Raw genomic sequence first — 24716 nt, forward strand, 5'->3', positions numbered from 1 at the left:
AAAAAACATAATCATCCGATAACAAATATTTTAACCTAACTATATTAGACCAAAATGTATAAATAGTACTATTATGGTTTCTTGCATTATTATATATACATGTTAGTATAATATTCATAATGCTATTTATGAGTTGTATGGAATGCTAAATTCTATAATTATGACATACTTTAAATTTACAAATGTTAATTTATGATAATTAACCGGCATATCATGCCAGGATTTATGTTCGTTCTAACTAAAATTTAGCTAGGATTAGTTAAATTGTTTGCACAAAGTATTATACTTTTTTCTATATTTTAATGAGAAACTTATTTTTTAATTTAAAAATTAATGTTTAGTAGTAATAATAATAATAACTTTAGAAATTTAATTTGATCTAATCTATATTTTAAATTATTCATAATTTTTATTTAAGTTATATATCACATTACATCTATTTACACCATCATATAATATATATATATATATATATATATATATGAAAGCTGAAATAAAGAGAAGATTTAAAGCTTCTCTATACATTCACTATTGCATTTCTCTTTCTTTATAAAATTTTTGAAATTTTCTTTTTATTTTCTACAATTTGATTGGGTGTATATTTTTTTAAAGATTAATTTTTTAAATCAGCATATAGATAATTAGGCATTTTAAAATGATTAAAATTTAATTTTCGTTTAGATAAACACTGACCAAAAAATATTAATTTGAATGCAATATAAATTCTTCTCTGATCCAACTTATTTATGTCATTGGAATTAAGCTGAACTCACAGTCTACGGTGAATACATAAAACAACAATCTTGAACCCTATACTATATCAATTTTAAGCGTGTCAATTATGAATGTATTATTTTATTGTTGTACAGATCCCTCTTGCTATTAATCATTTTAATCAAGTAAGTGCGTTAATCATGTTAATCAAGTAAATGGTAATCAAGTAAGTGCATTAATCATGTTAATCAAGTAAGTGCATTAATTATGTTAATCAAGTAAGTGCATTTGCTTTTTTTTATTTTAAGTAATATTTTATTTTCTTGGTAAATCCACTATGCAACAAAAGAAGTTAATGGAGTTCTGCAAGGGCAATGGAATCATGTTGACTGCTTATGCAGCTTTAGGAGCTAGAGGAACTATTTGGGGTAGCAACAGAGTCATGGAGAATCAAGTGCTCACTGAGATTGCGAATGCCAGAGAAGTAACATTTGCTCATGTAATTTTCAGTTGTTCTTATTTTTTTAAATTGCTTGTGATTCATATTTGTAGTGGAAGGAACCTAGATTGGGTACAACTCTTGAATTTCAAGAAATTTTCAAAAATGCCTTAGATGGATATATGAGCAAAGAATCTATACTTGGGTGAAAAGTTTCAACGGGATAATTTGAGTTTTTGATTGTATTTTTTTTAAAAGGGAAATAAATAAATGACTGAGAAGCTATATGATAAGAGTAAAATTATTCAAACCTTGTAGTCAAACTTCTGTTATTCCTATTCCTTGATCATAGGGATGTTTACTGAGATAGTGTAAAACGTATTCCTGTATTGTAGGCATTTTGTTACTGCTCTTGTATTTTAAATACTCATCAATAACAATCTGAAAATCATTATCCCTTCCATCTTTTTGCCAATCTTTATGGTATCAGAGCAAATTTAAGGTTTCAATACCGTGTGTTTTTTTTTTCCCATGGCGCCTTCTACCACTTTTGCATCATCTTCTTCTGTTATATCCTCAACCATTCCCTCAATCCAGAATCATGTTACGGTGAAACTCACCACAACAAATTATATTCTATGGAAAACCCAACTTGTGCCTTTTCTTCATGGTCAGCAGTTGTACCATCATATTGATGGTTCTATTTCTTCTCCTCCAAAGTTTATTAATGATTTTCCTAATCCTGATTTCCAAGACTGGTTCTCAAAGATCAAATAGTGCTGGGCTGGATTCTTAGTTCTCTATCTGAATCGGTTCTGTCACAAGTTGTTGGTGTCAAAACTGCTCACGAAGCTTGGACTCGGCTTCAAACAACTTATGCCTCTGGCTCTAGAGCACAAATTCGTACAATAAAAACTGCTCTTTATACCTTGTCTCGTGATACCGAAACTATTGTTGTCTATATGAATCGAGCAAAACAATTATTCGATCAATTACTTGCTCTTGATGCTCCTATTTCTGAAGATGATCTCATCGATCATATTTTAAGGGGGCTAGGTCCCGATTACAGACCTTTCACTCGAAATATTGAAGCACGACTCACATCAATTTCATTTGATGATCTCTTTGGCTTGTTATTATCCGAAGAAATGCAGATTCAAAGTTCCAATACCTCACTTACTACACCAGCAGTTGATCACTTTACCAATCGCCAGTCATCTCGTGGAGGTTATAGAGGAAGGGGACGAGGTGGCCGGCGAGGAGGCTATCAATCCAATGGAGGTCGTGCAAGAAATAAAAATTCAGAGACTTATTGTCCAACCTGTTACAATTGTGGAGGCAGTGGTCACACTTCCAATGTTTGCCCCAGTCCTAAAATCACCAACCAAAATACCAAACCTGCCAGCAACTACTCTTCTTCACCAACTCCGTCCAATAAGCCGTGGATTGTGGACAGTGGAGCAACCCATCATCTCACATCTGAACTGGAAAACTTGGCCATTCATTCTGAGTATTCTGGGACTGATGAAGTAGTTCTCACAAATGGTAAAAACTTGCCAATTTCTAGTATCGGTTCTAATCATATTTCTCTCAATTCTCATAATTTTTCTTTAGATAATATCTTATATGTTCCCACTTCTAACACCAATTTGTTGTCTGTTCGTCAGTTTACAGTTTCTAATGATGTCTCATTGGAATTTTTCCCTAATTGTTTTGTGATTAAGGACCTTCGAACGAAGCAAATACTTCATCGGGGACACGTTAAAGATGGACTGTATTCTCTTGCATCCACCATGCCTCCACCAGCTATTCATTCAGTTTCCTTATCAACATGGCATGCCCGTTTGGGTCATGCCTGTTCTCAAACAATTCATAAAATTCTATTGTCAAATAAGTTGTCTATTTCTCCTAATAATATGAAATCTTTGTGTGAAGCATGTTGTGTTAGCAAATCACATAAATTACCATTTGTTGCTAAACAACCATTAGAATTAATTTGTTCTGATTTATGGGGACCTGCACCTATTTCCACATCTGATGGTTGTTTATATTATGTCATATTTTTCGATCATTTTACTAAATATACCTGGATCTATTTCATTCGCAAAAATCTGATGTCTTCTTATGTTTTGTTAAATTCCGGCAAGTCGTTGAAAAATTTTTTGATAAATCCATTAAACAATTTCAATCTGATTAGGGTGGAGAATACCAAGCTCTCCAAAAATATTTGAGTGACAATGGAATAATACAACGTAGTTCTTGTCCACACACCCCTGAACAAAATGGGTGTGCAGAGAGAAAACATCGTTACATAACTGAAACTGGTAGAGCTTTTTTAATTCATGCTTCTGTTCCACCGAAATATTGGGATCATGCCTTTGCTGCGGCAGTTTACACTATTAATAGACTTCCTACACCCACACTTAAGCACAAATCTCCTTATCACGTTATTTTTCAACGACATCCGGATTATCAATTTTTTCGTACCTTTGGTTGTGCGTGTTATCCTTGGTTACGTCCTTATTCTAAAAATAAATTGGAACCACGCTCCACTAAATGTGTCTTTCTTGGGTATAGTATTCTACACAAAGGTTACAAGTGTCTCTCTTTGTCTACTCACAAAATATTTTACTCACGTCATGTCTTGTTTGATGAACAGGTTTTCCCATTCAAAGAAAGTGATGGGTGTTCTTCTGTCCTCGGTGCACCACCTCTACTACCTTCAATCTTATCACTTGCTCAACCACGAACTACTGCCTCCAATAATGCACTACCCAACCTTACCATTTCAAGCAATAGCCTACCTGCTGTTGTACCTCTACCCCAACCGAACTCTCAAACATTACCTTCTGCTACTAATACATTGGAACAAGCAGTCCCTATTGCCATAACCATACCTGAAACAACTGCTGCACCTATATCAGAACCTGCCATAACAGATTCTGTGTTAGTTTTACCACCATCCACTACAAATTCTGCACTTATCAATGCTCTACTTCCTCCACAAGAAGAGGCTACAATTAACCGCCATCCTATGGTAACCCGTTCAAAAACGGGAAATTTAAAGCCTAAAGTGTTTATCACTTCTGTTCTTTCTGTGACACCTACTTCTTATACAGAAGCCGCAAAATGTTCGATTTGGAGACAAGCAATGTCTGAAGAAATTGATGCTCTTCTTGCCAATGGTACTTGGGATTTAGTCCCTCGCTCTCATGCTTCAAATATTGTTGGGTGTAAATGGATTTATCGTACAAAAACAAAATCAGATGGGTCTGTTGAATGTTATAAAGCTCGCTTAGTTGCGAAGGGTTTTCACCAACGCCCAGGGATAGATTACATTGAGATGTTTAGTCCAGTTATTAAACCTGCTACTATTCGATTAATTCCATCTATTGCTGTTAGTAGTGGCTGGCCTATACGTCAACTTGATGTTTCCAATGCTTTTCTGCATGGAAAACTAGAGGAATCTGTTTTTATGGAGCAGCCCCAAGGATTTATTGATGATAGCAAGCCTGATTATGTGTGTGCCTTAAACAAATCTTTGTCCGGGTTAAAACAGGCTCCTCGAGCATGGTATTTTTGTCTAGCTCAAGCTTTGTAACGGCTTGGATTTCAGAATTCCAAGGCAGATAGCTCCTTCTTTATTTTCTCACATGAATCTCATGTTGCTTATTGCCTTGTGTATGTTGATGATTTGATTTTAACAGGGTCCAGCATTAGTTTTCTACAAACACTAATACACAAGCTGAAATCCGATATAGCTTTAAAAGAATTGGTACACACTGATGTTTGCTCAATGGGTGACAAATCCTTAAGTGGTTGTTCATATTACGTCAGCTTTATTGATGACCATTCTAGAAAGGTGTGGGCTTTACCAATAAAGTCAAAAGACCACGTGCTGGATATGTTTAAAGTCTTTCATGTCAGTGTTGAAAGACAAATGGGAAGAAAGCTAAAATGTGTTAGAGCTAATAATGGTTGTGAGTACAGAGGACCATTTGAGAAGTATTGCTCAGAACACGGCATTAGACTTCAGAAGATAGTTCCCAAAACTCCACAATAGAATGAAGTTGCAGAGAGAATGAATAGAACCATTGTTGAAAGGGTTAGATGTATGCTCTCTCATGCTAAACTTCCGAAAACCTTTTGGGCTGAAGCAATGAATACTGCAGTTTACTTGATCAACCTTTCACCTTCAACCTCCCTCAACGGAGATGTACCAGAAAAGGTGTGGTCAGGGAAAAATATTTCTTACGATCATCTTAGAATATTTGGCTGCAGGGCTTTTGTTCATATTCCAAAAGATGAAAGATCCACGCTTGATTCGAAGTCAAAACAGTGTATCTTCTTGGGCTATGGAAATGATGATTTTGGGTATAGATTATGGGATCCAGTTGAAAAGAAGCTCATCAGAAGCAGAGATGTAGTATTCCTGGAAGACCAAACCATTGAAGACTTTGAGAAAAATGAAAAGCCAAAGTCTATCAATGAGTTTCTTGTTAGTCTTGATGCAGAACCTCATGTAGAACCACAAAACGATGAAAAAGATGATGGTGAACCTGTTCAGAATGATGCTGAACTAGCTCCAATAGAAGAATTGCCTCAATTGAGAAGATCTGCGAGAGGCAGGATACCTTCCCAGAGATATTCTCCTAATGAGTATGACTTGTTGACTCAAGGGGGAGAACTAGAGAACTACTAGGAGGCAATGGAAGATTGTAAAAAGAATGAGTGGTGGAAAGCCATGCAAGATGAGATGGAATCCTTGCATGAGAACCGGACTTATGAGTTGGTGAAACTGCCTCAAGGTAAGAAGGCACTGAAAAACAAATGGGTGTTCAGGTTAAAGACTGAACAGAACAACTCACAGCCGAGGTACAAGGCAAGACTAGTTGTGAAGGGATTCGGTCAAAAGAAAGGAGTTGACTTTGAAGAAATTTTCTCACCCGTAGCCAAGATGTCTTCTATCAGAGTTGTGCTCGGTTTAGCAGCTAGCTTGAATTTAGAGATCGAGCAGCTTGATGTAAAGACCGCTTTCCTCCATGTTGACTTAGAGGAGGAAATTTATATGGAGCAGCTAGAAGGGTTCAGAGTCAAAGGCAAAGAACACTTGGTGTGTAAAGTGCAGAAGAGCTTGTATGGCCTCAAACAAGCTCCCAAACAGTGGTACTAAAAGTTTGACTCTTTCATGGTAAATCACGGATATGAGAAAACTACTTCTGACCATTGTGTGTTTGTAAAAAGGTTCGAAGATGGTGACTTTATCATTCTCTTGTTATGTGTGGATGATATGCTAATTGTGGGACATGATGCTAAGAAAATTGAGAGCTTGAAAAAGGAGCTTGGAAAATCCTTTGCCATGAAGGATTTGGGATCGGCAAAACAGATTCTCGGAATGAAGATCTCTAGAGACAGGAAAAAGAGAAAGTTGTGGCTATCTCAAGAGAAGTACATCGAGACAGTTCTTAGCAGATTCAACATGAGCAATGCGAAACCAGTTTGTACTCCACTTGCAGGCCATTTCAAATTAAGTCTCAGTCAATGTCCTTCAAGTGAGAAAGAAAAAGAAGAACTGAAGAAGATTCCTTATGCATCCGCCGTTGGCAGCTTGATGTACGCCATGGTATGCACAAGACCGGATATTGCTCATGCTGTTAGTGTTGTTAGCCGATTTCTTTTAAATCCAGGTAAAGAACACTGGAATGCAGTGAAGTGGATTCTCAGGTATCTTAAGGGCACTTCCAAAATCTGCTTATGTTTTGGTGATAATAGACCTGTATTAGATGGTTACACAGATGCAGATATGGGTGGTGATGTTGATTCGCGCAAATCAACTTCTGGATATCTGATGACATTTGCAGGAGCAGCGGTTTCTTAGCAATCGAAATTACAAAAATTTGTTGCACTCTCATCCACTGAGGCGGAATACATCGCCATTACAGAAGCTAGCAAAGAACTCTTATGGATGAAGAAATTCCTACAAGAATTGGGTGTAAAACAAGAGAAGTACATTCTGCTATGTGATAGTCAAAGCGCAATACATCTCAGTAAGAATTCGACCTTTCATTCAAGGTCAAAGCACATTGATGTAAGGTATCATTGGATATGTGATGCGTTGGAGATGAAGTTATTTCAGATTGAAAAGATTCACACTGATAATAATGGCGCTGATATGATGACTAAAGCTTTACCTACGGAGAAACTTGTCACTTGCAGAAAGATAGCCGGTATGGCTAACGTCCCCATTTGAGTGTGCAGGGGGAGATTTGTTGTGGCGGTGCCCACTTAATGGGACCCACATTTGAAAATAAAATATAAAAAAAAGGAGAAGAAAAGAAAACGTGGTAGGTCCCTCCGACATGTGGGATCCACACAGCTTGAAAATAAATGAAGAGAAGAAAATTTTTTCGGTGGATCTCAATTTGTTTTTCGGTGGACGCGTGATTAACGCGTCCACTTCTCCTATAAATAGGAGTTAATTCACTTCATCAAAACACAGAAGCAGAGTAAAAGAAAAGAAAAGAGATTTAGAGAGTTTTAATTTTAGAAAGGGTTCTAAAACTAGAGGAGAGAAAATACTAAAGATAATTTAGGGTGTTTTTGAAAAACACTTTTGAATGCCACTATTTCTGTATTACTCTCTTTGTAAGCCTACTATTTTTAATAGTGGAAGAAATATTTGGTATTTGTCTCGTGGACGTAACTCTAAACAGTTAAGGGTGAACCACGTAAATATCTATGTGTCATATTTCTATTTTTCCGCTGTGTTATTATTCTCGTAATTTTATCGCCGAGGCCATAACAAACAATTGATTCTATTAATCAAGAAAATGTAAGTTTGCTTCAAAATTAAGCAAATGAGATTAATATTTATTTGTACAATGAAAGCATGAATGAACTAGGAAAAGTTTAGGAAATGAGAGAGAAGAACTGAAAAATGAGAGCATTAAATATTTACAAGCCAATCTACATGTATAAAAGAGAATTTATTTTGTAATGATTTGATTGGAACTTTAAATATTTTTTATGAAATTTTATTTTACAGTGATTAATTAAAAATTTGACATCATTATCCTTATAACTACTCACAAATTTTTGAATGTGCATAAGATAATAAGATAATATGTTATATTTAATCATCATATTTGATCAAACTCAAATTCAAATTCATAATATAATAAATAAGAGATAAAAATATATAAAAATATATTTTATATCTCAAATAATAATATTATTATTAATTAAAATTTTATTTAATATATTTTTAAGTATTTTATTCAAAAATCACAACTTTTTAAATTAATAACATAATTAGTAATAATATTTATTTAAAGAATATATAAACACCCGCGCACGCAAAGTGCGGAATAACGATTTGTTACTAATGAAATTCAAGAAAATTTTGTTGTTTGAAAATGATAAAATGCAAATCCATATTTTTTTTTAATGCTTAGTAAAAAACAGTGTTATTTATTTTGATTTTTAAAAGAGGAATACTAGGACTTGAAAAAATTAATTTTATATTTGAATATTCAAATAAATAAGAATTAAATATTAATAATTAAAACTTTATTTAGAATATTTCTAATTATTTTTATTCACAAATGAAAAAACTTCTAAAGATATAACATAATTTAAAAAGATAGTATTCACAGATGAAACACGAGATTTCGACTAGTTTAAGGATACTTGTAAATCAATTTAATAAAAAGTGTTAATTTATTTCAAATATTGTAGTAAAATGAAAAATAATATTGGAAGTTTCTTTAAAAATATTTTCTTTGCTATTTCAAATTGAAACCATCAATTTCAAATTTGAACCGTTGAAAAACAGTGAAGAACCAAAATCAAACTATAAATACACGATTTCGATTATGGTCATGACCGAAAACTATTGATCATGGTTTGCCATTAATTTTAATCGATTCAGTCTCAGTTCGGTTCAATTTATATAGCCAAGTGAGTCGTTTGTTAGTGCGAGTTGCATGACTTGGAGAGAAAGAATGAGAAAATGAGAAAAATAACAAAGGTTTAATTAGGGCTTTATTGATTTAGTACTCCGTAATATAAAAGCCTTCCAATCCATTTCTTCACATCTTCTGAGTTTTTTGGGTTTGGAAATCATACAGTGTAAGAAGAAGACAATGAATCATATAATGTCCAGAAGCAATTCGCTTGTTAACAAGGGAGTTGGATCCCTTGCTTACCTTACCTACTCATCGGCTTCAAGAGCTCTCGCAACCCCTTCGTCTCCGTTGATTCGGAGCCAAAATACTATTTCTTCTCCGCTTTTCGCCACCGCTGTACGCCATTTCCGCTCCCCACGCGATGCCAAGTACACTATTCTTCTCTTCCTCTCTTTTCTTTGCTTTCTGTTGTTCCTTTTTGGGTCTGTTGATTAATTAATTAAATTGTATAGTTATTATGAGATTATTCCGCCTGTAAATTGGGGTATCCGTATCGTGCCTGAGAAGAAAGCATATGTGATTGAGAGATTTGGAAAGTATGTGAAGACGCTTCCCTCAGGAATCCATTTTTTGATCCCATTTGTGGATAGAATTGCTTATGTTCACTCCTTGAAGGAAGAGGCAATACCCATTCCTGATCAGTCGGCTATAACTAAGGATAATGTCAGCATTCTCATTGACGGTGTTCTTTATGTCAAGGTTTTCTTTCTCTCTTCTCTCTTTCTTCTCAATCTTTTCTCAGTCAATCAATCATTAACTCATGTGATAACTTGCTTTGATAGATTGTGGATCCTAAATTGGCATCTTATGGCGTGGAGAATCCCATCTATGCTGTTATTCAACTGGCTCAGACCACCATGCGCAGTGAGCTTGGAAAGATTACCCTTGATAAGACGTTTGAAGAAAGGGACACTCTTAATGATAAGATTGTGGTATGTTGGTTTTTAGGCTTAGTTGTTTTTGTATCTTCACATTCTTGTTTCATAAATAATTCAAATTTTGTGAACTGCTTTAGAAGGATATTTTGCTATCAATGTTTGAGTATTTAATAAAAGAAAGGATGTAAGTTATTTGGCCCATTTTTACAGGAGGCTATCAATGTGGCCGCAAAGGACTGGGGCCTTCAGTGCCTTCGTTATGAAATTAGTGGGTTGCACTCATCTTAGTTGACTACCTATCTTAAGTTCTTTATTGTCATTTTCATGATGTGGAATTTAATGCACTTTCTTTTAAAGGGGATATTTCTCCACCTCGTGGAGTGAGGGCTGCTATGGAAATGCAGGCAGAAGCAGAGCGTAAAAAGAGAGCTCAAATCCTTGAATCTGAAGGTAGTAAAGTTGGTTTTAGATATTTTCACGATTGGAATTTGTTCATTTAATATTGTGAGCTGTTGCAATATTTCATTTGGTATTCCTTTATTTGCAAATTTATTTCTTAGATGTTGTACTCTTCATCAATGCAATTTTTTCATTTTAACAGGAGAAAGACAGGCCAACATTAATATTGCTGATGGTAAGAAGAATGCTGTGATCTTGGCATCAGAAGCTGCAAAGATGGATCAGGTTAACAGAGCACTAGGTTAGTTATGCCATTTTTGCTGATTAGATGCTTTGTATGCATTTATCAACTATTACCAGTATCTTCTAGAGATGGAAGTAATATCTCTAAGACATGATTTGAAAAATCATTGGTTGTCAATGTAAAATGAACACATTCCCGCATTTTCTTTGATAATTTCTCTTCTAAGATGGGATTTAAACTTCAAATTACTGAAGCATTTGATATAGCTTGCATGTGAGGTTGATGGTTCTCTTCACTTCCTTCTGAATCACATGTCACTGTGCCTTTTAGTTTGCGTAGTAATTAGCAGATACTTAAAAATTTCATTTTCTAGACATATTAGCTATTATGAAATAACCAGTTGAGTTGAGCATGAAATATTTGGTTTATCTTGTTTTGTTTTGTTTTTTTTTTTTTTTTATCAGGTGAGGCAGAAGCCATACTTGCTAGAGCAGAAGCAACTGCTAAAGGACTTGCCAAGGTTTCACAGTCTCTCAAGGAAAATGGTGGTGTAGAGGTGAATTTTCTGCAATCATCCTGATTTTCATCTACTTGAATTGAATTGTTCATTTTCCTGCCTCCTTTGATTAGAAATTCTCTTTACTAAATGGATTGAATTTGCTAAAATCTAAGTAGAACCTACCCTCTAATTTGAACACATTGGAAGTATGTTGCAACATATTCAACATGTGCATTGGAAGTACGTTAAACGCGTTGGAAGTACATTACACACAGGAAATTGCATTGTTAATGGGTTGGAGATTTGAGGATTGGTTCAGTGTGAGAGACCTTTTTATTTTTCCTTGTTAATGGGTTGGAAATTTGATGATTGGTTCAGTGCGGTAGACTTTTTTATTTTCCCTTTTTAATGGGTTTTGTTATTTTGGAATAGTAACAACAGATCCATTCTTCAAAGGAAAGTTTATAGATAGTTCGCGTAATGCCTAACTTTTGATTTAAGTTGTTTAACGGCATGAAGTTTAAACGCATGAAGAAATCAATTATGCATGTTCAATTTGTTTTATGTGATTTGCAGGCTGCAAGTTTGAGAGTTGCTGAGCAATATATTCAAGCCTTCGGTAACATTGCCAAAGAGGTAAAGCATAGACATATTAAATTAATTATGTCCTTGAGTGTTGGATTTGATATGCAAATTGATTTGCGTCTACTGAGTTTTTTTTACTTCAATGTTCTCATAGGGGACAACATTGTTGCTTCCGAGCACTAGTAACAATCCTGCTAATGTAATTGCGCAAGTACTAACTATGTACAAAAGCATGCTTGGCAATTTTTCGACTGATACTAATTCTTCCGGGTCTACTTCTGAGTTGATAGAAGACAAGAATGCTTCCTCTAGAGAAGCTAGGGATAAACATACAACAATTGGAAGTACATCCGGTGACAAAGCAAATGGTAAACCAACATTCTCGCTCCAGAGCCCCAACAAAAGAGATTAGGATACTACAGTTGGTTTGCATTGAACGCATCCTCGAACTGAACCACTTTTGATTTTAGGGTTTTTGTTAGCTATCCATTTATTAACATCAGTTTGGATTAAAATTCCCGAATCCTTCAAAGGGAAGGAAAGTTGATAGAATACAGTAAACATTGATATTGATGGCTGTTTTTTTTCTCTTGTACCAAATTTTTTAGAGTTTCATATGGCGAATGTGTGAAGTAGGTTGCCTTTTTTGTTAACTCAATTGGCAAATTTAGAGGGAATCATAAAAATGTTATCCATTTAAAATTGTGAGCAGAATCTATTATTTGAAGGAAGGTGGAAAAGATTTTTATTTGGCTTGGATGAATGGCAGGGAAACAAAATTTAATAGCAAAATAACAAATAAATGTTAATATTTTGTTTGAAATTTTCAGTTAAATAAATGGATGGTTTGTTTTAGTTGAGTTGAAATTCGTTAATTAGATATATATGTTCATCTCAAAATTCTTTCTTTTTAGGCAATCTAGTTAGCTTTTTCTAGTAGGACACCTGGGCATAACATTTATCAACTAATGTAGCTATTCTGGATTCAAATTGGCTTTGCAACATTAAGTATATCAATTGTTATAACGGTTTATTAACAGAGATTGTGAAGGACGGTATTGGACGTTAAGAAAATGATTTGGGATTTGATGTTGTTAACACGAAACACAATCACATCTGGAAATATAAAATGAATTTTACATTTTTGGTAATATGGAAATATAAAATTCCATTGAAATCCGTGAAATTATGTTTTAAATAAATTCATTTGCTTTTATTTCTTAAAAATATCTTTTACATAATGATTAAATAAAAATAAATAACAAACTTCAATTATATTTATCATATACAGTATGGTAAGCTGCTTTTTTTTTTTTTTTTTAAAATTCAAATATAAACAATTACAAGCACAGGCGTCCAAAATAACGTAAAATTATATAAAGGCTAAATAATAAACAATATAACATTGATTATTGTATTGATAGCACAATAAACAAGGCTGCAAGCAAGAAAATCCTTACTACGATCAAAAAAAGTTCATTCATAGAAACACAAAATTAAAACTAGTAGAAAAGAAATCTCAATAGCCACGATGAGTTTTTCTTATGATTGCTCTTCTTTTTTTCATTAATCAATCTATCTAGCACTCTTATCCACAATAACAAAGTACATACCACTCCAAGATCTTCTGATTGCTAAAATTAAAAATGAAGCCAATAAACCTACTGCAAATCCCAATCCAATGCAAGTAAAACCATTTATCAACCAAGCTATCACCATTATTGTCATCTGATTACATCAGTTAATGCATTTGCATAAGCACTATTGAGCAAAACTCATTTCTAGAAATAAGAATTCAACCTCAACCCTGCAAAGTATGTGTAAACCTAGCTTACGAGAACTACTGTCCATCATTGACAAAATGAAATTAAAAGCCATTGATCATTCATCAAGCAACCAGAGAATTAACAAAGTGCCGCTAGTAATATATTATATATACCATTTAAATAAAAGCTGCTAGAAAATAGATCTGTTGCCAGTATGATTGATGGGATAGGTGTGAAGGGCAATTATCCCAGTTATAATATAACCACAATTAACCATTTCAGCCAAGTACAAATTTGAATAAAAAAAAAAAAAGTCGTTCTAATTGCAGAAAATTAATGTACATTCTTTTTATGAAGTGCTGTAAGCCAAAAAAAACCTCTAATTCATTATGGAAAATATGTAGCTGAAGTTAAATTCAAGGAAGTTCCAAAAGATTATGAACCTTCAATTCATTCTCAAGTATCATTGCTAAGGATTCTTAATAAAAAAGTTTCATTGGTCAAATGATTTGTATTATCCTCAAGTAAAAGTACACATCAAATGCAAATTTATGGTATATGATTATACAGAAGTTGAATTATTAGCAATTATCTGTAAAATTAGTATTTCTATGACAACATGATGTGGAAAAGTTGCATGTAAATTGCAAATTATCCACAGAAACATCAATCTGTAGAATCATCAATACCAATATTGAAAAGGAATTTCCTAAAACCATATCAAAACCTCAACGATCAGCGTGATCGCCATTAAGTAAATAAAATTAAGAACATAAATTTTCCAATCAATATCATCATTGATTAAACTATCAAACATCACAAAAGCCCCTCCATTCCAATCAAATCCTATGAGAGAAAAAAGAGAACCGTTTAGCCTAATTTATGAAGAAAGTAACAAAAGCGACTGACCTGCTGCTTCGATGTTCTGAGAATGGCAGTTCAGAGATGTGTTGAGGAGGAGATGAGCGGGTGTGGAAGAGATTCAGTAGGAGATCAGCTGCTGAGGAGGAGATGACAGAGTATAGCTTCGTTTTTGGATAGTATGTATGAAGGATAACTTTGTCAATATTATTTTGATTGGTTTAATTTTGAGGAATTTTTCATTTGGAAATTCCATCAATTTTAATAGAATTTTAGTTAATTGTAGCCAATTCTATATAATTGAACTTGTAGAATTCAAATCTGAATCTTTTTCATTCCAAACACAAAGCTTTGTATTTCTAATGAATTCGATAAAATCTTGTGGAATTCATTTATTCCAAACAGACTGTAACTGCCTTGTCAAATAACCTTTATTAATATGATCCAATTCAATCAATAACAACATCTGCAGATGCAAACTGCAAAATTGATTCATGCTTAAAATATAGCAAGAATTTTAATTTCAAAACATACTATAGAATAAAGTTATTACTAGTTTGATAATTTCAACATATTATTAATTGTAGCGTGATAATTAATACTATTATTTCAACATATTATTAGATGGTGCCAAGTGGAAAGAAAAGGCAGAGCTAATGCAAAGAGAAAATAGGAATTCACATATTCACTAACAATACAATTGCATTAGTTCTTTTTTTTTTATATATATAAAAAAAATTCAAACACAATGTCAAATAATCATTTTTCATTGATCAACATCATATCAAGCAAGGAAGCATCAATACAAAAAACAAGAAAGTAAAGAACATACAAGAACATAAAGAATTAAAATTGGTGAAAAGAATCCATTAATTGTGTCATGGGCGTATACTCAATACAAGAATGTAAGCAAATCAACAACAGTAGCCGATTAATTCCACCTCTGAGCTCAGAATACAAAATTTGAGAAAAGAAAATCAGGAAAAAAAAAAAAAAGAATCATACATGCCCAAGTAGATACAAATAAATGAATTAAACAACAAAGTCAAAAAAGGCCAAACAAGACTGACAAACCAAGCACGATTAACCAAACAATGTGGAGAAGAAGCATTGCCTGAGCGGCGGCCCCATTGTTCCCGACTTCACAGAAGCCCTTTTTCACCACCTTGGTCCCCGCGCACCGGGCCTCCCCGCAACCACACCAGTAGGTGACGCCATCCGCACCACATACGGGGTCAGTCCGAAAGCATTTCACAGGGCAAGATGCAGGTTTTTCCGATCCGCTGCATGGATCGACATCATAAATGTCCCGGCGGTCCGTAGGCAATTGGATGACAGACTCGGAATGGATGCCGGAGATGAAGCAAAGACTGAGAATGAGGAAGAAGACGATAGGCATACGCAATTCGGAATCGGAGAAAGGGAAAGGAATCTGAATCATGATTCCTGTTCCTTTCTTCTCTATATGATCAAATCAGAAATGTAGTTACGGAATTGTGTCCGTTAAATCAAGGAAATGAATTTGATTGGATTTAATTCAGGAATCAAGGAGGAAACCCTAAAGAGAATAAACTGGACGGAGAAAGAGAAGGGACAAATATATCCGTCGTTGATTCTCGAAGAAGTTGAAATGTTCTTTTTCTTTTTTATCGGTTTTCCTGTTTGAAAGGCTGTGTATATATCAGATGGGTCCGTTACTAGCTGTTACCGTTGGCCTGTCTGTCTGTCTGTCTTTGTTTTTTCTACCATTTAGTTCACCTACTTTTGTTTCCCATATAATTCTTTTTTTTTTTTTTTTTCAACTCTTTAGATACATTGCTTTGCTTATTGCTTAATTATTCTTTTCTTGTTTTGTAAGACAAAGAGAAATTATTTATTTGTAGGAAAGAATTAGAAATCTTTAGCAGGGAAAATCACTATTTAGTCCTTTTGGTTTGGTGAAACTAACTGCTTGATCCCTCTTGTTTGCAAAAATAAATGAATAAATCTTTGTAGTTTTAAAAAATTCAATTTAGTCCTTCCATTCATTAAAACATTGCTATCAATCAGAGGTAAAAAGTCAAAAAGATAGTATAACATATCAAGATTTTATTTGAAAGACAAAAAGTAGTTAAATGTAGCTTGGATTTAAATATTTAATTACACATTATTAGGACTAGAACCTAAACACAATTAGATTTAGTACTTAATCTTATGATTTAGATTTCAATATATATACATTTTATGCCTTATAATGTAATGTTTGCAATTCCACCTCTTTCGTATGTATGCCTTTAAAGTAAGATTATTAGCTTTTGATATGACATGAATGTTGCGTCGATGGTGAAATACATGTTTTTGGGACTTGTATATCGCTTCCACGATTAGATGCACATGTTGCCTTGATGAGAATTGCATGTTGCTATAATCTTGAGATATGTATGTTTTTACCTCTTTCTTTTCAATAAAGCCAAATGACTTTCAATTTAAGCATGGACTAAAGATAAAAACACTTCTCTTTTCAAAACATAGCGACTAAAGTGAAAAATAATGCTTCCCTTCAAATTAGCGATAAAGCCATTTATCTTTTTCTTAAACTCGTAATTTTCCGGTCAAGTGACATTGCTTCTTTCAAAACGACGACTAAAGTCATCAATTGACAAAAATACACTTTTGTGAATTTTAAAACTCTCATTTTATAATGGGAATAATTGTTTGGTTCTGATTCCTCTTCAATGAGATAAGCAACCAGACTCGACAACTAAACTCGAGTTGCGAACCAAAAATGCATAAAATATTTTTCCCCTTTTTTCTCTTCTCTTACTTTGTTCTATTTGATTGTTTACACGATTGATTGAGAGACATGAAAAATATCCTAGATTTTCCATAAGAATCTAGAAATAATATTCCTTTGTCTAATTTCTTTATGCTTTCTTTGTGTTGTTTGCATGTTTGCCGTCATCATTTTCTATGATAGCTTTATATTTAATTAATTACATTATTTATGCAAAAAAAATACCTAAATTGCCAGTAAAGCATAAAATGTATATTACAAGTTATGGTATGGCTTTAGGGCATACAAAATCAGTGACAGACTGCATGCCATCAATTGAGAGGAATACACAGTTAGTATAAAGCAAAGAAATGGACTGAGTAAAATAGATTGGAAAATGCTTGAAAATGAATAAAACAAACAAAAATGAGAACCGGTGTACATTGAATTTCCCGTGCTTTGCTTCCCATTTACACTCTACATCAATTTTCCTCCAATAAGAGTACTGCTGATTTATCACTTTGCAAAAGGTTTTTTAATCTAAATAAATATTTACAAAAACTCTTAAAAACTAATTTTAGCCAAAAAAATATCTGCCTCACGAATGTTCTAGGCCAAATGACAAAGCTTTGGCTTTGACGCACTGGATAGGACTGTAAAACTCTTACGGCATTGGATGGCAACATAGCATGTTTAAAGTAGCTTTTAGAGGTTATCAACACTTTGTAAAAAGTTAATCTACGTGATGTTTATCTTTTAATATTTTATGAAAAGTTATTAAAGTTGCTATTAGATAAGTGTTACTAAAATAGCTAACGGCCACCAAAATAGTTAATTTTGCCGTTATAAAGTTATATTTGAACTTGCATGTTACTTGTACTTGAAATAAATGGATGAGGTGAATATTTAGTTTTTGATTATACATAACTTGTTTCTATCTGGCAATATGGTTGTGAAAATGCAATTACCCTTTGTACTATATAAAATTATATCCAATGTTCTTTCCCTGCGTTTTACAAAATTATAAAAACATTTTTTCATTAATTTGGATATTACTGTAAATTAAAAAAAAAAAAAAAAAAGGAAAAAAACTTTTAACTGCTATTCAACTGTCTTCAAATTTTTACTAATTTAAAGATTGGTCTGCATATCAAAACCTTTGGTTTTTGCTCCAGATGTATGGCCAAGAAAGTTACCACAGAAATGCTTAATTCTCAACTAAGAAATAAAAAAAACGACTCCAACAAGAAAAGCGTCCAACGAAAGTTCCCTGTCCATAAGAGAAGGTACTACCGATTGGCAACAGAAACAAATTTTTCCTAAATATAATACTTTCACCCTCTATAAATAAAAATGGAGTTGTCCTAAATCCATTTCCATTTCTGAACTTCACAGGTTCTAAATTGATTACCCTTCGTCCCTTCTCCAAGGCTCGCCCATCATTTTCACTTAGCTGATAAAATCATGGGCGGCTGTGCGAGCAGACCCAAAGACTCTGCTAAGAAGCCTCCAGCACCCTTACCAAGGGATGTAGATGCTGTCTCTCCTAGAAGCCCCAAAGAGGCTGAGAAGACGAGTGTGGCCGCTGCTGCTCCGGAGAACAAAGGGGAAGGAGAGAAAAAACAACAAGAGACGAATGTTAATAACAATGGAGGTGAGGAAAAGACTGACCTACACCAACCCTTGATTGATCTATCTGAGCCCGAAAAGGAAGGTGGAGGAAACGCTGAGCCTGTTCCGGTTGATTCTGGTGCCGTTTTGAAGACGAAGGATCATAATAAGGTGGAGGTTGTGGTTGCTGCTTCTGCTCCTGTTGTTGTGGACAAGGAGAATATAACTGCTGATCCTGCCAAAGTAGAAGAAAAGGATGCGCCTCTTGTTGTCCTGTGATTATGTTCTTTTGTGCCAAAATGTTATTATGTTTCAGAGAGTCGATTGTGTTATTTCTTACTCTCTTACTTCTCTAATATGTCTGCACCAAAATGAAAATTCAACATGACTTATAATGTGAAACTTACAGTATAGTTAAATAAGTTTTAAAAAATATTTTAAAATCAATGCGTAAGAAAGATCTTTTGAATTATTTTAATGAAAATCTAATTAATAAAAATCTAATTTTACGTATTAGATAATTTTATAATTAATAATACAGATAAATTATTTTTTTCAGAAGTTATATAATCAAAATAATAATAAAATCATAGAAAACAATACATAATAAAATATTAAACAGTAAAAAGATTAATAAGAACCATAATAAAAAGACACACAAAATAATGATTTCCGATTTGGATTTACACTTTACCGGTCTTACCTTCTTCAATAGCAACTTCATGATAAAATAAAATAAAAATTACCCAAATGCAGAACCATAATAACAGATAATAAAAATCGAAACCAACCAAAAATCTCAATTCACTTACAGAAGCAAACTCATGCCCAGAAAGTATTCCGCCAAACTTCTACAAAAGCGAACTTAAAGTCATCCGCGGGCTGCTTCTCGAAAACGTTTGAAATGTTAATTATTATTATTATTGAAATGAATAAAATGTTTATAATAAAAACTGTGGAAACTACAATAACATTATATTATACTGCCGGCTCTCTGCTTGTAATGAAACCAAAACCTGTTCCTTGGTAGATCCCGTGTCCTTCAAATCAACTTGGCATTGAGCAAATGCAAAATCAAAGGCTACTAAATAGTGTTTTAAGATTAACATACAATAAGTCTGAAGATGACTCATAATCAGTTCAAATAAATCATCCGCATGCATATCAAAAATAAAATAAAAAATAATAAAAATAAGATTGAAACCTAATATGTTTTGTCCTTGGCTCCAATTTGCTATTGGAAGGTATATTATTGGATTTGGAATATAAGTATATGGTGTTGCACATATAAACTAAAAAAAAAAAAACATCTTTGCTAGCAGAAGATATATTATTGTATTTGGAACAAAATTTTCCCGTAGATATATATAGATAAACTATGTTTTCAAATACGTGTTTTAGGGTAAATAAAACTCAACCATTTATGGTGGATAAAACTCAATAATTTAAATAATTCAATATGGATAATTTGTATTAATATTAATTAATATATTTAAGTTGTCCAATCATAGTACAGAAAAATAAAAAAAAATTCAAAAATTTCTAAACAAAGAAAAATAGAATGCCGAATAAAGGAAGAAAAATATACTAATTTGTAGTGTATATATATAGACTAGTTGTTAACATGTGCTCTACGCACAAATATTTTTATGTAATTATTGTTTTAAAAAATCTTTTGATTTTTAATACATATTAAAATTAGAAAAAAAAATATTTAGGGAAAATCTCAAAAAATAATTAAGCCTTAGACTCTCTTATTATGCATGAATAATTATACAAATTATTTTATTTTAATAAGAGAGTAATCTCATTTTATTTTAGCAAGTGTATGTTGTTAGAACTAAATATAAAGTAAATTCAAATATAAAGCATACAGCCGCTTTTATTGAACAGGAAATAAATATGTTTATATATCATCAACTTTAATACCTTTATTATACTTCAAATTGTTCAAAACACATTTTATCAAGTGATAAACAAAAATAAGAATACAAAATAGATATTTTCAGTAAATTATCACAAGTAAAACTATTGAATTGAATGGAAATTACTTGCCTCTGGGTCTATAGCTATGTTTATGGACCAAACCAATGACAGTAAAGATTTTTTAGAAAGTATTTTGACTTATCATTTTTTTCCAAGCATATGGTAAAAAATACCCTCGTTTCAATAAAAAATTTTATTCCCATTGGTTTGATCCATGAGTAGGGGTATAGACCTGGTCTAGGTAAAATTTTTCTGTATTAAATAGCCAAAAATTTGAATGCTATTATTCAATATATGATTTGAATGCTACAGATGTTGAAATAAAAACTAAATAAAATGCGCTCAAGGTCTAGATACTTGAATATCATATGTGTTTCTTTGAGTATATTTTTTTGAATGATAAAAGTGAATACTTTGCTTTCAAAAAAAAAAAAAAAAAATTTTTTTAGCAGTTTTATTCTATGTAATTTTTTGCTTTGTTCGGCAAGAGCGTTTGAGGTAGTGTTTAGTGTTTTGATTGAGTTAAAACATTATTTTAATTAATTATTATGTTCGTAATATCATATTTATCCTAACGTTTAGAGTTTGAGGTAGTGTTTCACGAAACGTTATCCTCATTAACGTTTAGCGTTTTATAAATTTTTTTATGAAGCTTATATCCATCACTTGTCTTTTTCTTGTTTTCTATCATCTTATCATTTTTTTGTCTTTTCATATTAAATAGCTAATCAAACACTTATTTTTACCGAACACTTTTATTTTAACCACTATATAAACAACTAACCACTAATAACTAATATCCAACCGCTAACAGGTAGTAAAACATATGACAGTTATTACAACAGCTAACTGATAGCCTCGCAAAGCGGGCAATTTTGTTATGTTATTTTCATATAATTTGCATGATTGCATGTTATTTTTATACACTTTACGTTTGCTTGTGTTGTTTTTGTTTTAAAGTGATTGTAGGAATACAATTTGAGCGAAGGAATGAAAAGGGCTTGCTTTTATAGAAAAAGAGGACCAAAAGTTGACTAAATATGGAAGAATTTGCCTACCAGACTTCGCGACGCGAATGAGGTCGCGTTGGAAAAGAAGAACTGACAAAGTGGCGAGCGCTACTGAAGTCGCGAGCACAACCTACATACCAGAGGACTCAGAAGGCACCAAAATGCAAGTCGCGAGCACGAAAAGCACTCCAGAGAGTCAGAGAGTTTACAAGCAAAGATTACGAGCGCGACATTAAATTGCGCAAGCGCAAAAAGCACTCTAGAAGAGGCAGAGACTTTATAAGCAACGATCGCGAGCGCGACCCTTAAACTCGCGAGCACGAGTCGTGTTTCCAGGAAAACTGCCACCTTTCACTAGAAAATCATGTCTTCCCATGCATAGGTTGGGATTTTTCCCAAGAGAAGTCACTTGAACCACCTTTTGGCCAGCCAACGACCTTCATAACTGCCATCATCTTCCTCTTCTATAAATTGAAGTCTAAATCAAGAGGAAATTATGCAATTTTTAATATGCATCATGATATAGGCAAAATGTAGTATTATAATACAGTAGAAAATAATAAAGTAGTGCTTAGAAATAAGATGACGAGAGTCACTTATTATTGTTTGTGCAAAGAACATCCAAGAGTTCCTCGAGGTGTGACGCCCTCCGGAGGCTTGAGTTTGATTAATTCTATCTTTCTCTTGTTTTATTAAAGACTTTTTGCATGTTGTTCTTCATAATTTTCTATGCAAAGCAACAATATTATTTGGTTTCATTCAATAAAAGTTTCTTTAAGTTATCTTTTGGTCTTTGTTTAATCAAGCTTACTTAATTATATTCTCAGAAAGAAATAATTCAGTAAGGATCAAAGAGATAGAATTCATTTAGTTGGATTTGCATATGAATCTTTAACTTGGTTTGTCAAAGTTAAGTCTAACTTATTGAAATAATCAAAGAATAAGAACTAGGTTTAATATTTAACAAAGTAAGACATTTGTTGTATGTAGAGATACATATAATAAATAAAGTAATCCTGTACCGAGGGGTTGAATTATACTTTACCATATGTGATTAAAGAATCGTTTATTGCATGTTACACGCTTTGCTATAGAAAAAGAAAATCTAATGCATGATCAATTCTTCTAAGTATTCTACTATATTTTTATCTATTGAATTAAGTAGTATATGTAACATCCCTTCCCGGTCCACCCGTTAACCCGAATGGAGCTGAGACGCTACAATCTGGTTGAACCTATGTCCTATCATGCTGATATCATCCTGTATGCTAAATATGAATACAAAACACTCCCGATTAAACTCCAAACTTCCAACATCTCTAAATAATCATCATAACACGATAGCACTTTATATATTTTTATAACTGTATAAATCCTTAAGAGCAGTTAATATCCAGCAATTAATTGCATTCATTACATATATTAAGTCTTCATGAACTAATCATACCAACTATTTTTAAATATTTCATATTCAATCATTTCATAAGTATTATTCTTATCATCAAATGGTTACGCCAAATAATTACATGCATCAATTATATTTCCAATTACATAAGCTCCAACAATGTAATAATTATACATGCCATAAGTCTTAATTATATAACTCTCAATCTACTACTCCCAAATTAGTCACTTCTGCTTTGATCGTACTCTTCAAGTCGTCAAGTAGCAACCACGATCTTCAACCTACGCGTGATAAAAATCGACGCGCTGAATATAAAACTCAGTGGTGCTCATAATTCACATACTTAACAAAGCGCAATGGCAACTTACTTAAACTACAAATTTCATAAACTTATTGATAATCATAGAGAATCAATAAATTTCAGCATAAATGTATCTTTATAGCAGAGAATAAAGTTTTAATTCATAACCTAAATCATTGAGTTCTAATGATATGATAACTCCTTTACATGAACCTTTAATCACACATATCATGATACTATCATGATCTTACCTGCTGTTCATTATGCTGTATGAATTAAACAAATAAAAATGTAAGAGCACATAACAGTATATTTTCATTGTCTTACTTGCTGTTCATTATGCTGTATGACTTATGCACTTTTTAGTCACATCATATAAGTTATGATTAATAAAATCTCATAACTGTATGGCTCCTTAAGAATTAAATAAATAAACTTGTAAGCATACATAGCATTATACTTTCATGATCTTACCTGATGTTCTTTATGCTGTATGAATTCTGCAACTTTTATTAAAACTCAGTGAATATCGCAACGAATAAAGAAACATATAAGCACATACATATATAGAAATAAACATGTACTCACATATGGAATGTAAGCACACATATCATGATACTTTCATTATCATACTTGCTGCTCATTATACTATATGATAATGCAATTTGTAGTCAATATAACTGTATGGCTCCATAAGGTTATAGTGAAACCAAAGTAATAAGAAAAACTGTATGAAACTGGATGAATACTGTATGATTGGACTGCTGTGGCCATTATATAATCATATCCACTCAATGGCTTGTAGCCGGAGTACCAAACTGTATGGGGCGCAGATCTGCTATCCTATGTAGCGACATAGCTTTATCTACGTGGTTTCTACCTAACCTTAATGGAGCATAATATCGGTATGTCAATATATAAAACAAAAGCATATTAACTGCTTCATAATTTCATAACCCATACTGCTTACCTGTATGCTGATAGCCTCGCCAAGCGGGCAACTTGTGTCATGTTAGTTTCACATCAATTGCATCATGTTAGTTGCACATCATTTGCATGCTTGCATTTTGTTTTTATACATGTGTTCATGTTGTCTTTTGTTTTAAAATGATTGGAGGCATACAAGTTGAGCAAAGGAATACAATTGCATAAAAAAAGAGGTCCAAATGAGCATCAAAACACATGTCGCGAGCGCGCCATGCAAAGTCACGTGCGCGAGAAGCACACATGAGGGTCAGTGAGTTTACAGGTGACATTCGCGAGCGCGCAATGAAATTCGCGAGCGCGAGAAGAACAAAA

General features: G+C 33.0%; 3 protein-coding genes across 3 annotated transcripts; 2 read left to right on the forward strand and 1 right to left on the reverse strand.

Annotated features, from left to right (window-relative positions):
* Positions 1-9144: 9144 nt before the first annotated feature.
* LOC105636222 (uncharacterized) lies at positions 9145-12378 on the forward strand. The gene is made up of 9 exons (XM_089722158.1): positions 9145-9488; positions 9573-9819; positions 9903-10052; positions 10209-10266; positions 10356-10448; positions 10600-10698; positions 11106-11197; positions 11717-11776; positions 11880-12378. The coding sequence occupies exons 1-9, from the start codon at positions 9298-9300 to the stop codon at positions 12135-12137; spliced, it is 1248 nt and encodes a 415-aa protein (XP_089578284.1). The 5' UTR covers positions 9145-9297; the 3' UTR covers positions 12138-12378.
* A 2820-nt stretch (positions 12379-15198) lies between these two features.
* Positions 15199-16040, reverse strand: LOC105636214 (uncharacterized). Its single transcript, XM_012219425.4, has one exon. The coding sequence runs from the start codon at positions 15791-15793 to the stop codon at positions 15398-15400; it is 396 nt and encodes a 131-aa protein (XP_012074815.1). The 5' UTR covers positions 15794-16040; the 3' UTR covers positions 15199-15397.
* A 2427-nt stretch (positions 16041-18467) lies between these two features.
* LOC149496301 (uncharacterized) lies at positions 18468-19054 on the forward strand. The gene has a single exon (XM_089721925.1). The coding sequence runs from the start codon at positions 18569-18571 to the stop codon at positions 18992-18994; it is 426 nt and encodes a 141-aa protein (XP_089578051.1). The 5' UTR covers positions 18468-18568; the 3' UTR covers positions 18995-19054.
* The last annotated feature ends 5662 nt before the right edge of the window (positions 19055-24716 follow it).

Source organism: Jatropha curcas, chromosome 5 (genome assembly GCF_041381405.1).
Source record: "Jatropha curcas cultivar XTBG-Jc1 chromosome 5, XTBG_Jcur_1.0, whole genome shotgun sequence".
In the NCBI taxonomy this organism is placed as follows: domain Eukaryota; kingdom Viridiplantae; phylum Streptophyta; class Magnoliopsida; order Malpighiales; family Euphorbiaceae; genus Jatropha; species Jatropha curcas.

Excerpts from the sequence above, each read along its gene's own strand:
- LOC105636214 (XM_012219425.4), bottom strand. The coding sequence starts at position 15,793 with ATGATTCAGATTCCTTTCCCTTTCTCCGATTCCGAATTGCGTATGCCT.
- LOC105636222 (XM_089722158.1), top strand. The coding sequence starts at position 9,298 with ATGAATCATATAATGTCCAGAAGCAATTCGCTTGTTAACAAGGGAGTT. Across the intron at positions 10,267-10,355 it reads GTGCCTTCGTTATGAAATTA|GGGATATTTCTCCACCTCGT; the intron begins GTGGGTTGCACT and ends TTTCTTTTAAAG. Across the intron at positions 10,449-10,599 it reads TCAAATCCTTGAATCTGAAG|GAGAAAGACAGGCCAACATT; the intron begins GTAGTAAAGTTG and ends TCATTTTAACAG.
- LOC149496301 (XM_089721925.1), top strand. The coding sequence starts at position 18,569 with ATGGGCGGCTGTGCGAGCAGACCCAAAGACTCTGCTAAGAAGCCTCCA.